The following is a 14,736-nucleotide window of genomic DNA, read 5'->3' on the forward strand; positions in this document are numbered from 1 at the left end:
TAAATATGTGTGTGTGTATATATATAAAATACATATTATATATTATATATCTCACATATATAACATCTATATTACATATCTAACATCTATATTGCATAGCTATAACATATATTACATATATAAATATGTATAAAGATGATGTCTCCCTCTGAGGCCAAGCCTGGTCAGATTTGCTCAGAGCCCTTTGTAAAAAATTGGGGATTCCTATGCTAAGGTTCCTTGGCTTTGACACAAACCTATGTGATCAGCATCCACCTGAGCCTGCCACTGCATCACCCCCTGGGACTTGGGGGACATGGGAAATGATGTGAAGGTGAAGCAACGTTGCTTGCGATGCCAGGAGAAAGAGTCCTTTGTCTCCATGCACAAAAGAACGAACACTGCAGGCCTGACAAATATCCTTATGAAGGCCTGCCTGCGAGGTTGACCTTCGGTTGGTGCATGGAGACTTGGATTTTGGGAGGGTTCCCACCATTGCCAGAATTTATAAGAACGGTTCATTGTGCCTAAACTGTTTGTATAAACGTGATTCACACTGAACACCTGCTTTCCTTCTGGGAGTCTGGAAATTTGGTACATGCCAGACAGAGGCTTCCCACCTGATCAGCCCCCAGTAAAACCCTGGCTGCTGAGGCTCTCATGAGCTTTCTTGGTTGACAACATTTCACACATGTTGGCACAAGTGTCACTGGGGCGAATTAAGCGTGTCCTGTGTGACTCCGCTGGGGGAAAACTCTCGGAAGCTTGTGCCTGGTCTCCCCTAGATTTCACCCCAGGTACCTCTTCCCCTTGCTGATCTTACTTTGTATCTGTTCAATATAGTAAGTCACAGCTGTGAGTATGACTCTATTCTGAGTCCTGTGAATTTTCCTAGGGACTCACTGGACCTGGAGGTGGTCTTGGGGACCACTGACATAGTCTCTGATCCCAGAATCTCATGTCTTCTCTCCGCATCCACGAAATGGTGACAGGCTAACTTGTTAATTTCAGAGATGAAACCTCAGGCCCATCACAATGCTTGAAAGACCAATCCCGTTACCTCTCAGGACATATGGGAGAGTGTGTGTGGGGTGGGTGGGAATTCCAGATCTAAATGAACCTCGGTGTTCCATGCCCTGCTTACCATGGAGCTTTCGGGAGCAGGCACCCGATCTAAGCCAATCCAAGCCTAATGAAGGTCTTTTCTTCTCCTCTGGCCAAGAATCAAGAAGAGTGTAACCTGGAAAAACCACCTTGCAATCATGGGGGTTAACCCAGAGCAAGTGGGACCGAGAAACTGGTCCTGGATGACACTGTTGGAGCCCCTGAAACCAGCCAGCCGTGCGGCTAGTGTGCCCCTGGATGATTTTAAGATCTATGAGTTAATAAATTTCCTTTACTGCTTAAGACAGATTGGATATGATTTTCTATCCCTTGTAAGAGGAGTCCTAACTGATGCAGATCATGGCTGTTCAAAGAATAGGCCCCCTGGAGGGCCTCTGTCCAATTGTAGAGAACTAAGCCTCACAAAGAAGGGATCCTTCTTTTAAGGACCCTGAGACTAACTCAATAAAAATATTGAGAATGTTGACAGTGTTGACATATTGAAAATATTGAACAATATTGAACACTGAAAATATTGAACAAATACTGAAAATGTTGACAGTCTCCAGCAGTCAACATTTTACAAGCGCCTACCAAGGAAAGAGTAGCAGATAGCAGTAGGACTTGGTATCATTTCAGGTGACTTACAGCCTGGAGATGTTCTTCCAAGCTGTAGAGGTGTTTATGCGCCTGGGAGACCCAGACCTTCACTTAAAATGAAGTCATGATGTAACCATGGCAACGTGAGCTGAAGACTCAGCTACAAGGAAAGGAAGAGGAGGTGGTTTGAGTTGAGGGGATGTCCGTGCCACTTTCATATCTGTGCCCAATGATGAGCATCCTGTCCACACCACGCCTTCCTGGCTGCACCACCACAGGTGATAGCTTTGTTTTCCAGTACCAATCCGGTGCCTAAGAGCATGGCCTCTACCCCATCTCCCTGCAGACTTCAGGGAGAAGCACTGGAGTGACAAAAGTAAACATTGGAGGCTTCACTTGGGTGACAGAGACTTTTCCAAAAAAAAGAGTGCTGCAAATGATGTTTAAAGTCATGATTGTATTTAATATTATTAGGATGATGCAAAGGCAATTGTGGTTTTTGCCATTACTTTCCATGGCAAAAGCTGCAATTACTTTTGCACCAACCAATATACTTTGTAACAGATTTGAGACAAAATATAAAATTTTTCAAACTGAGCAGAATTTATCAACCCAGAATCTGTAATGAATGAAATAAATTAATAGAGAACCCAACAGATCATGTTATGTTGTAAATATAACATCTATCTTTAGGTTAAAGTAACATAGCAAAAATATATATTTATGGGTGCAAGACACATACATAATTTGTACCACTCTCACAGAACTAATTCAATTCAAAACAACAAAGAAACTTACTCTATTTTCTAATGAACGCAATAAAAATTAACCATTTCAAAACAATTTCTCTTGTGCTTCGCCAACTTACGTTTTTCCTGGCACCTGTTATACTGTGTATGTTTTTCTTCATCACTTTACTGTCTGACTCCCCTACTAGATTGTAGGTTCCAAGAGGGCAAGGCCTCTGCTACACTGTTATATCTCCAGCACCTAGAACTTGGCATGTAGTAGGCATCCAATAAATAAATGTTAAATGAGTGAATTTAAAACACGTACACGCCGGGAATGGTGGCTCACACCTGTAATCCCAGCACTTTGGGAGGCCAAGGCGGGGGATGGCCTGAGGTCAGGAGTTCCAGACCAGCCTGGTTAACATGGTGAAAACCCATCTCTACTAAAAATACAAAAATTAGCTCTTCCTTTTTCTGCCATTGTGGTGTATGCTTGACTCTGCTTCTTGCCATGTCTTCTCATAAGACTTTCAGGATTGTGATTCCTGACCAAGAAGCGAAAACAAAATCATCCCACTCCCCAGTAGATTTGGATGAAAACTGGTAATAAAATCAAGTACAACTCCAAAAGGAGACATTGGAGAAGAACCAAGCTGGGCCTATAAGGAATTGCACATGAGACGGCACACACATTTATGCTGTCTGAAGGTCACAGTCATGTTACCACATCAAGGTGAAAATGTCGCCACTCTCTGGAGAGTTGTACATGTTTTATTGGGAATATATTTTTTCTCTCTGAATCTGTTATGAATGCATTGGTTGGCTGGGTTCAGTAATAAATATGTGAGACTTTTCATTAAAAAAAAAAATACAAAGATTAGCTGGGCATGGTGGTGCATGCCTGTAGTCCCAGCTACTCTGGAGGCTGAGGCAGGAGAAATGCTTCAACTCGGTAGGCAGACGTTGCAGTGAGCTGAGATGGCGCCACTGCCCTCCGGCCTGTGTGACAGAGTGAGACTGTGTCTCAAAAAACAAACAAACAAAACATGCACACATTTAATTAATCAACATAAAATATTATTTCTATGAAGTCACTTCAAGCTGATACTGCATACTCCATATATGCTAAACTTCACAAGGTCTTTACCTCATATCTGTCTCTCTTTCCTGACCCCCTGTGGGGTAAGTCAATGCCCCAGGGTTGCTTAGCCACTTGGTACTACCAGCTTTGGGTCTTTGGGTACCAGGTCTGTTTCAGCTGATCGGTGTATACCCCGGCTGGCTTTTCCCATAGGACAGAGTTGCACAAGTTGTGGGTGTGAAGCTGAGAGGTGAGCAGAGGAGGAAGGGAGGTAGAGAGTCCTCATCCCAATGTCCCTCTGAACTGCCGCGTGTGTCGCTCCAGCTTCTCAGTCTCCGCCTGGAGGTGCCCCAGCGCGGCAGGGCTTGGGTAGGTGAGCACGGCATTCTTAGTGGCCAGTGCTACGTCCTTGAGCAGGCTGCAGAGGTGACTGCTGCCGCGGAGGATCTCGTTGCGCACGTCCCTCTCCTGGGTCTCCGTGCACAGCGTGTCCACCAGCTTCTGGCCCACCGTGATGACCAGCTTGCTCTGAGTGATGATCTCCGCAGGCTGGCTGCTGCTGAGGCTGCCATGAAATGCGCTGATGGCTTTGAAGAGCGCCCCAAAGTAGAGCCGGCAGTGTTCAGAGAGGCGGTGTTTCCTCTCAGGAGTCTGTTGACTCGAAGGCTGGGATGTAAGAGGGCCAGGATTCTAAAGAAGGGAAGGAAGAATATAGATAGGAGACTCAATCAATGGGCTGTGGCTGTGTGTCCTTTCCTGTTTTGGCTAGATTTGCAAGACCTTTTATTTTTTTAAAGAAAGCATGGTTTGGTTTGGGAAGCCCAATACTGCAACAGTTGTCTAACAAATTAATGTTTTCAAAGCACTGTAACATATAATATATACAATCTTATATTGTAATACATACATATAATTTTATTCAATCATCTCAATAAACCAACCATAAGAAACCCATTTTGGCCGGGCGCGGTGGCTCAAGCCTGTAATCCCAGCACTTTGGGAGGCTGAGACGGGCGGATCACAAGGTCAGGAGATCGAGACCATTCTGGCTAACACCGTGAAACCCCGTCTCTACTAAAAAAATACAAAAAACTAGCCGGGCGTGGTGGTGGGCGCCTGTAGTCCCAGCTACTTGGGAGGCTGAGGCAGGAGAATGGCGTGAACCCGGGAGGCGGAGCTTGCAGTGAGCCGAGATCGCGCCACTGCACTCCAGCCTGGGGCACAGAGCAAGACTCCGTCTCAAAAAAAAAAAAAAAAAAAAAAAAACCCATTTTAAGAAACACATTGGCAATAACTATAATTTTTTTTTTTGAGACAGAGTCTTGCTTTGTCTTCCAGGCTGGAGTGCAGTGGTATGATCTCGGCTCGCTGCAACCTCTGCCTTCTGGGTTCAAACAATTCTCCTGCCTCAGCCTCCTGAGTAGCTGGGTTTACAGGCACCTGCCACCATGCCCGGCTAATTTTTGTATTTTTAGTAGAGACGGGGTTTCACCATGTTGACCAGACTGGTTTTGAACTCCTGATCTCAAATGATCCACCCACCTCAGCCTCCTAAAGTGCTGGGATTACAGGTGTGAACCACTGTACCCAGCTAAATTTTTAACTTTTAAAAATGCAGGAAAACTTGTTGGTGAGTTTTAAAACGTTCTCAAAGAACAGATTTAAAAACATTTAAAAATCCAAAAATCCTCTCTGATTTCAGTATCAGAGGTATACCAGAACCCCCAACATTTCCAGAAGAAACCAAATACCCTGACCTATCTGCCTTAATATTATTATTATTTTTTGCCTTGTTATTAAAATATTTATCATATTTGCTAATAAGGTTTCATCAACATTTTACATTCATGAATTTTATTTTGTGGAAAATGGAACTAATGTCTCCCAAATCCTATATACTCTCAGAGATTTTCAGTACCTAACTTAGTGGCCACAACTCCAGGTAACAATTGAAAGGTGAAGCGAGAAAAGGCTGCCTCTGGCCATACCATTAGCACATCAGAGATCTGGAGCTCTAGGTCTGAAACTCGCTTTCTTTCCATTAAATTTCACACTCTTGCATTTACCTATTATCTCAAAATTCACAGGCTGGAAGCATTTAGACAGATATGGCATAAAACTGATTTTTTTCAGGAGGGGGTTATGTCTCCAGGGGCCAGTAGGGTTGGAGGGGAAGTTAGACAAGGAGGAGGAAAGGAGGAGGAAAGCATACTTCGAAGAAGCACATTCATTATTAGAATTGCATATTTGGAAAATGAAAACAATGATTGTCTTTGTCATAGAAAGTGAAGGCAAGATTGAGATGTCAGTTCAGATGAACTCTTGGAAGCAGGGAGTGTAAGAATGAAGCAGGTTGAGTGCAGTGACCCACGCCTGAAATCCTAGCCCTTTGGGAGGCCGAGGCAGGAGGATCGCTTAACCCTAGGAGTTCGAGACTAGCCTTGGCGACATATGAAACTCTGTCTCTACCAAAAACAAAACAAAACAAAAATTAGCTGGGTATGGCGGTGTGGGCCTGTGGTCTCAGCTACTTGGGAGGCTGAGGTGGGAGAATCGATTGAACCTGGGTGGTGGAGGCTGCAGTGAGCCATGATCTCACCACTGCACTACAGCCTCAGCAATAGAGCAAAACCCTGTCTCAAAAAAAAAAAAAAAAAAAAAAAAAAAGGAAGGTAGCTGGGAACGGTGGGAGGCTGAGCACTTTGGGAGGCTGAGGCAGGAGGGTATAATCCCAGCACTTTGGGAGGCTGAGGCAGGAGGGTTACTTGAGGTCAGGAGTTCGAGATGAGCCTTGCCAACATGATGACTCTCGTCTCTACTAAAAATACAAAAATCAGCCAGGCATGGTGGTGTGCACCTGTAGTCCCAGCTACTCAGGAGGCTGAGGCAGGAGAATCGCTTGAACCTGTGACGCAGAGGTTGCAGTGAGCCGAGATCACGCCACTGCACTCCCACCTGGGTAACAGAGTGAGACTCCACCTCAAAAAAAAAAAAAAAAAAGAAGAGCTTAGAAATAATGAGAAGTAATGAGGTAGACATCAGATTATGAGCATCGTAAATGAAAATATTAACTGTAGGGAGGTGAAAAATGTACTATGATTCCTAACTTGGGGTACTGGAAATGTGTAGAGATAGTTTTGATTAGTGCATTGACTAGGGACTTCTATAGGCAGTAAGCGGGCAGGATTCTGGGATGCTGAATAGTTCATCCCACGCAACGGAGAACTGTCCACCCAGTGGCCAACGGTGCCATGGACCTCCACTGAGAAGTGCTGTCACTCTAAAGCGGGGGCTTTCTAAGTGAAGTCCTTGGACCAGAAGCATCAACATCACCTGCAAACTTGCTAGAAAATGCGCATTACTATGCTCCACCCCAGACCTACTAGATCAAAAATTCTGAGAGTGGGGCCCAGCCATGCAAGTTTTTTTTGTTTATTTGTTTTCTTGAGACAGAGTCTTGTTCTCGTTGCCCAGGTTGGAGTGCAGGGGCACGATCTCAGCTCACTGCAACCTCCGCTTTCCCGGTTCAAGCAATTCTCCTGCCTCAGCCTCCCGAGTAGCTGGGATTACAGGTGCCTGCCACCACACCCAGCTAATTTTTTGTGTTTTTAGATACAGGGTTTCACCATGTTGGCCAGGCTGATCTCGAACTCCTCACCTCAGGTGATCCACTCGCCTCAGCCTCCCAAAGTGGTGGGATTACAGGCACGAGCCACCGCGCCCGGCCAGCCATGTGAGTTTTAACAAACCTCATAGGTGATTGTGATACACTCAAATTTGAGAACCACTAATCTAAGGCGTACTTAATGTTGGACAAAATAGCATGACTGTTAGCAATATGGCAGGCCCAAAGACTAGTGTTTGGGGTTTGGTGACCTGAGCATCAGGAGGCCTGAATTCTTGTCCTAGGTTGCCTCTGAGAAGGTACGTGACCTTATCCTAGTCATTGGATATCCTTTTCTTCCACCCTCTACCCCATCTGCCCTATAACCTAAGTAAGTTTCCCAAGCTTCAGTTATTCAGGGACAGCCTTTACAACCTTTACAAGTTATACTCTTTCCATTTTCCTCTTAACTTCTACTGGCTTCATTCCTTTTCTTTAAATGGACCCATTGCTTTTACTTACATTAATTTAAAGGAAACCATGAAAAATGGTAAATGGAAAACTACTGTCATTTACCACAAATAGAAGGAAACCAATAAAAATAAGCACAATGATAACATCTTTGACTTTTTTTTTTTTAAAGGAAGAACATCAAGTGTAAAAGAGGTGTTGAAGATATATAAGCCCCAAATCAAGATTTGCTGTTGTAATCAGAAACATTAAATCAGAATGTCAAAGAGCAGTTGAGTCAGTCCTGTTTAGCCCGGTTAGTACCACCCACAACAACCTCGCAGAGCGCCTAGAGTCATTTCATTAATGGTTAATGCTTCACTTCCATTCCCTGGGGTTCGTTCATTAGACTCACTGATCTCCAGGACTCTCTTGCTAAAATAAAGAACAAAGAATCACAAAAACTAACTCTCGCCCATGTGGGTCATGGCTGTAATGTTGAGCTTTCCATAGCATGATGAGACGAATCTAGCAATAAAGCGTATGAATCAGAAGCTTTAGAGAGTGAGTGCTACAGCTTACCATGGTTCCTAAGTCTTTGTTTTCATCTAACCTTTGTTCCAAGATAGGTTTCTCTTTCTTTTCTAAGTTAGGCAATGTCTGAAAAATACAATTCCTTCAAAGTACCAAATTGAGTGGTGTTTTACACTACTGTGGAACTGTTTAAGTTCACTTTAGACTTGGGCATTCTTTCTCATGTTTTCTGTTGATGGTTCTGCCTACTGATTCCTTTTCTCAACCATAGGAGACTCTGGCTGCCCAAAGGCTGAATGTTGCCTATCAACATGGCCTGATATGATGACCCACACAGCTTTGTTAGCGTTATATATATGTGTATGTCAATTTTAAACATCTAAATTTCTAGAACGTGTTAAACCTCCTACACCACCAGGCATTTCAGCAGAACACAAAGGTTGGGGCCGAAAGCACCAAATTACCTCCTTGACACAGCCCCCAAGTGACTTCTGGGTTCACAGTCCCTGAACTGAAGCATCTTGCTCTATGATGTGTGAACTCATCCAGAAAAGTATTTCTTTCTGTCTTGTCTTTTATTTGTTCTTGAGACAGAGTCCCGCTCTGTGGTCCAGGCTGAAGTGCAGTGGTGCAATCTCAGCTCACTGTAACCTCCGCCTCCTGGGTTCAAGTGATTCTCCCGCCTCAGCCTCCTGAGTAGCTGGGATTACAGGTGCATTCCACCATGCCCAGCTAATTTTGGTACTTTTAGTAGAGATGGGGTTTCACCATGTTGGCCAGGCTCATCTCAAACTCCTGACTTCAAGTGATCTGCTCGCCTTGGCCTCCCAAAGTACTGAGTTTACAGGGGTAAGCCACCATACCCCACCTCTTTTTTTTTTCTTTTCCTTTTTTAGAGACAAGCTCTTTCTCTGTCACCAAGGTGGGGGTGCAGTGGCGCCATCGTAGCTCTCGGTTACCCCAAACTGCTGGTCTCAAGGGATACCCCTACTCAGCCCCCCAAGTGCATGAGCCACCACACCTGGATATTTAAAACTAAATTGTTTACAGCTGGGGTCTCACTCACTATGCTGCCCAGGCTGGTCTCAAACTCCTGCCTCAAGGAATGGATCTTCCTGTGTTGGCCTCCTAAAGTGTTGGAAATTACAGGCATGAGCCACCACACCCCGCCTCACAAAAGTATTTCTAAGAGTAGCTAAAGTCTGGAGGCTGATCAGATGGTGAGCAATTTGAAAGAATGTTTCTACTTCCTCTTCCGTTGCTAAGAAACACACTGACAATGACTAAATTTATAACTTTCAAAAATGCAAGGAGACTTGGTGGTGAGGTTTGAAAAATCTACTCGAATAGTAGATTTTAAAGAAAGTTGAAAAATCCCTTTTAATTCTAATATCATGGTAAACTTGAACCCCAAAAGTTTTCGGAAGAAATCCAAATCAACTGACCTATCTGCCTATGCTGCCCTATCTTTATCTGACTTGTTAATAAGATTTCATCAAGAATTTTACTTTCGGCTGGGCGCGGTGGCTCAAGCCTGTAATCCCAGCACTTTGGGAGGCCGAGACGGGCGGATCACGAGGTCAGAAGATCAAGACCATCCTGGCTAACACGGTGAAACCCTGTCTCTACTAAAAAATACAAAAAACTAGCCGGGTGAGGTGGCGGGTGCCTGTAGTCCCAGCTACTTGGGAGGCTGAGGCAGGAGAATGGCGTGAACCCGGGAGGCAGAGCTTGCAGTGAGCTGAGATCGCGCCACTGCACTCCAGCCTGGGCAACAAAGCGAGACTCCGTCTCAAAAAAAAAAAGAATTTTACTTTCACAAATTTTATTTTCTGAAAGATGGAACCAGTGTCTCCCCAAAGCCTATACACTATCAAAAGAATCTCAGCATCTTAGTAGCCACTGCTCGAGGTAACAATTGAAGCCCCTCTTTCGATCGCTTGGAACTCTGAACTCACCTGTCCACAGATATTTGCTCTATTTTTCTTTAACAGTTCGGAAGAGTGTTCATCTTCCCTTTGCTTAGTGGAAGGGGTACTCTTTTGGTGTGATTCAGTTTCTCTTTGGGGAGGCTGGATGCATTTGTCACACTTAAATTCTGCATTTGGGGTCAATTGCACGGTCTCTTCCTTTTCACAGTTCCGCTTAAAAAGGAGCCTTCCGTTGGCAATGACAATGGAGGCAAACCTCTTGATGTCTTCTGGAAGCATCCGTGCCACCATGACAAACCTCTCAAGGTCATCTGGGCTGTTCTGGACATTGTCAGTCACAAGAACTTCCAGAGGCCAATTGCGATTATCCAAGCTTTCCTTTGTTTCAAGCAGGATGCGGTAGGAGTTGGAGATTGTCTGCATCTGGTCCCGAATTCTGTTCTGAAGGTTACTGTCAGTGAGGTTACAGGCAGTCCCATGGACTCCTCGGGCAAAATCCAGAAATTCTCTTACAGATTCTTCTATGTGCTCAGTGGACCTGTGGATTGCATCAATGTTGGCCTCCAGATAGTCTCGGAATCTCCACTTCCTACTGACAAAGAGCATCAGGCCAGCGACAGAGCTGACCACCTTGTGCTGCAGAGACCTCACTGTCTCCTTGGCCACATCCAGGTCCAAGGAGAGCTCCTTTGCTGACTCCTCCGAGGAAGAGCTGGAGGAGGAGTCGGTGGATGTGGTGGAGCACGAAGAGACGACGCTGGCTCTGCTGTCAGAACTGGAACCTGATAATCTGTCCAGTTCAGGAGATCGGGAAGCTGTCCGTCTGGAGAACCACGAGGAATGATGGCCCGTGGGATTCTCTGACACCTCCTTGGCTCTCGCCAGCTCCTTCCCAGCCTGAGAAACACTCGATGTTGCTTTAGGGATGTCATAAATATTGGGCTTGGTGTTCTGCTGTTCCACTCGGGGAATCAGAAAGCTTGAAGGAACCTTGTAGCTGGCATCTTCATCCAAAGGAAATGTGTCTCTGGGTACAAGAAAGCCGTAAGAAGGAATTTCTGGAAGACTGAGTTTTTTCTGCATGGGCACATAGGTATTCAGTTGTGGAGTGAGGGACCTGGCTCTGCCACTTGGAGGATTGTGGAAAGTGGAGCCGGAACTGGGGAGAGCGTGGGGCCTTGATTCTTCTGCAAAGGTGGGGAGAGGCGTGTTTCTGACGCTGGCCTTTCCTGGAGACACTGGAGTGTCATAAACCCATTCCGATTTCTGCGGACTTGGTAATGTGCCGTAGCCGCCTTTTCTTAAGGTAGTCACTGATATCAGGGAAACACCCTGCCCCTGCGGAAGAACCACACATAGTTGCCCGGGTTAGTAGCTTTCAAAAGAAGGTACGAGTGCCTCGTTTAAATCTCATCGTCACTTCCCCGCTCAAGTTCCTTCAGTGGCTCCCCATTTCCACTCAAGGTCCTTCACAATTCTTTTGAGCCTCATTTCTTTCCACTTCCACCACGCTGACCCCACCTTGACTGCCACCATCTGCTTACAGGTCCAGCCACCCAAGCTGTTCACTTTTCCCTGAACTCAGAACACTGACTCATGCCACTGTATTTCATTTTACCCAAACTGGTTTCTCTGCTCTAAAAGCCCTTGCAACCCTTTCTTTTCCATCCACCAAACTCCTATGCGTCCCCCTGACACGGCTGAAATGCCAGCTTTCTTGTAAGATGTTCCCTAATGACCTTGGGTGTAAGCGTGTCTGTGGGACACATGTGGTAGAATCCGATTATAAACATAGATCACACAGATTTCAAATAAAGTCATTCGCCCAATACAGATAAGAGTGTACTGTATCACAGCATGCCCCTGAGGTCTGTCATCATAAGAAGCCATTACACAGTTTTGCTCTGTGCCAGGCACTGTCCCAAGTCCTTTGCAGGATTATCTCACTTAATACTCTCAGCCCATAAAAACGGAGAAGTTAAAAGACTTATCCCAAACCACATAATTAGTCCTATTCCTGAACACCAGCTCAATGAGAGGTTTTACCTCAAATGCAGTAAGGTCTCTGTTATGAGGAATTTGCATTCTAATTTTTGACCAAGCTAATAACATCTTTTTTTCTTTTCTTTTTTTTTTTTTTTTTAACTTTTATATTTTAGTAGAGACAGGGTTTCACCATGTTGGCCAGGCTGGTCTTGAACTCCTGACCTCGAGTGATCCACCCACCTCAGCTTCCCAAAGTGCTGGGGTTACAGGCGCCTGCTACCACGCCCAGCCAATATTTGTGTTTTTAGTAGAGATGGGGTTTCGCCATGTTGGCCAGGCTGGTCTTGAACTCCTGACCTCAGGTGATCCACTCGCCTCAGTCTCTCAAAGTGCTGGGATTACAGGCTTGAGCCACTGCACCTGGCCCCAAGCTAATAACATTTCTGAGAGGATTTTTATGTGTTCATGACACCGCACCTTAGCACCTCTTCATACTTACACTTGCTTGACCGGCTGGGGGATGGAGTCCTGCCTTCTTGGGGCTGGCTGGTATGTCGTATAGCTGCTGCTTCTCTGGCTCCTGGGGAAAGACCACAAAGGCAGACCACTTGACTGTTTCTTTCCTAATGGCTACACATCACGAACGCTGCCTATTCCAGTGTTTTTCCCCAAAGGAAGACACAAATTCCTGAAGACTTTTTGGTGCTTTTGGTCATGATGCTCTAATGGTGGAAATCTAGGTGACGGGTCCCCAACCTTCCTCGTCTGAGGCAGTGCAGGGGACATTACAGTCCTAAGTTCTTCTCATAACAGGGTATACATTCAACATTGGACTTTGTGCTTTAAAAAGAGACTTCTCGGCTGGGCGCGGTGGCTCACGCCTGTAATCCCAACACTTGCGGAGGCTGAGGCGGGCAGATCACCTGAGGTTGGGAGTTCGAGACCAGCCTGGCCAACATGGTGAAACCCTGTCTCTACTAAAATATAAAAGTAAAAAAAAAAAAAAAAGATGTTATTAGCTCGGTCAAAAATGAGCCTGGCCAACATAGAGAAACGCTGTCTCTGTTGAAAATACAAAATTAGCCTGGCGTGGTGGCGCATGCCTGTAATCCCAGCTACTCGGGAGGCTGAGGTAGGAGAATCGCTTGAACCTGGGAGGTGGAGGTTGCAGTAGGCCGAGATTGAACCATTGCACTCCAGCCTGGGCAACAGGAGCGAAACTCCGTCTCAAAAAAAAAAGAGACTTCTCAACCAAAGGTTGTGGTGGGGCTGGGTGGGGGCAACAGTGCTAATTTAGGCAGTTGCCTAAATTAAAAATGGTAATTTATCTTAAGTTCGTCTTAAAATTAAGCCAGAGGATAAATGAGATTGAGACCCAGTATGTCTTCTTTCTTTTTCTCAGTAGAAATTTTCCTGTGTTTATCACTCATATGTATTCTGCAAATATCTAATGAGTGCCCACTAATGACCAGACACTAAGCTGGATGACACTGTGCACATCACGAGAGCAATAAAAACGGTGTGAGAGACTCATTTGATAAATGTGCATCTTAGCAATGACCTAAGTGCCAGGCATGGTGCTTCCTAAAAATCTGATTGTCACTCCCCTGCTCAAACTCCTTCAGTGGCTTGAGATATGTATATGATATAACATATTATATATATAACGTGTACAGTAATTACAAAACATATATATTAGGATACAAAAAACAGGTTACAAATTCCAAAGCAAGGCAAGAGAGCACCAAAACAGGTTTTGCAAATAAAGAGAGAAATAGTTGGACATTGGAAGGTTTCTTTAGAGGGAGTTGGGCTGTGAGTCTCCGGAGGGCTCTCCTCAGCTGGGAAATGGGGTGCGGTGTAGCGGGGGTTGCCTTTCACTCCCCAAAAACAAACCATCAAGTGCTCCCACGGGATCATTCAATGACTTGAGTTGTCTCCCCTGAGCTTGGGGTCACAGTGGACGGGGGCTGACTCTGGCTTGGGAAAGGTGAAGAGAGAGGGTGGCAGCCATGCCCTGGATGGCCAGTTCTCAGGGTCAGAGTGGCACCGTGCTGTGGTTGGCCTGTTCTCAGGGTCAGGACCAGGGGGAGGAGAGCAAAGCAGTTACCTTGGGCACAACATTAAGAGGGCACCAAGAAAACTCAGTCATCAAGGTAAATACTATTTAAAATGCAATATTTTAAAAAATCATAATGCAAAAAAAATCATGAACAAAATGTCACACTTTTACATAAAGACAGGGTCTAGTGGAGCTGGGATTAGGGCAAGGTGAGTGAAGTGAGTCATACAAGTGTGTCTTCACTGATCACTTTTGTTTTTTTTTTGAGACAGAGTCTCACTCCGTGGCCCAGGCTGGAGTGCAGTGGCGCGATCTCAGCTCACTGCAAACTCCGCCTCCCGTGTTCACGCCATTCTCCTGCCTTCAGCCTCCCATGTAGCTGGGATTACAGGTGCCCGCCACCATGCCCAGCTAATTTTTGTATTTTTAGTAGAGAAGGGTTTCACCATGTTGGCCAGGCTGGTCTCAAACTCTTGACCTCAGATGATCCTCCCGCCTCAGCCTCCCAAAGCGCTGGGATTACAGGCGTGGGCCACCACACCCAGCCCATTGATAACTTTTGCACCCAAAGCAAGCGCCTGTGTTCCTGGAGTCTATCATGGCAAAGGGAGCTTGTGTGTTTGTCATGGACCAGGCATGGCTCACACAAGAGCTGGAACAAGAGCCAGGGAGGA

The 14,736-nt window shown here is 45.5% G+C and overlaps 1 protein-coding gene across 3 annotated transcripts in view; it reads right to left on the reverse strand.

Annotated features, from left to right (window-relative positions):
- Positions 1-2,267: 2,267 nt before the first annotated feature.
- Positions 2,268-14,736, reverse strand: part of CASS4 (Cas scaffold protein family member 4) — a 48,886-nt gene continuing 36,417 nt past the window's right edge. For all 3 annotated transcript variants that reach the window (XM_050745283.1, XM_050745281.1, XM_050745282.1), the window contains exons 4-6: positions 12,500-12,580; positions 10,042-11,352; positions 2,268-4,185 (exon numbers count right to left, since the gene is read on the reverse strand). In XM_050745283.1, the coding sequence (XP_050601240.1) occupies positions 3,778-4,185; positions 10,042-11,352; positions 12,500-12,580 (1,800 nt within the window). In that variant the 3' untranslated portion in view covers positions 2,268-3,777. The remainder of the gene's footprint in view (positions 4,186-10,041; positions 11,353-12,499; positions 12,581-14,736) is intronic.

This window comes from Macaca thibetana, chromosome 10 (genome assembly GCF_024542745.1).
Source record: "Macaca thibetana thibetana isolate TM-01 chromosome 10, ASM2454274v1, whole genome shotgun sequence".
NCBI lineage: Eukaryota > Metazoa > Chordata > Mammalia > Primates > Cercopithecidae > Macaca > Macaca thibetana.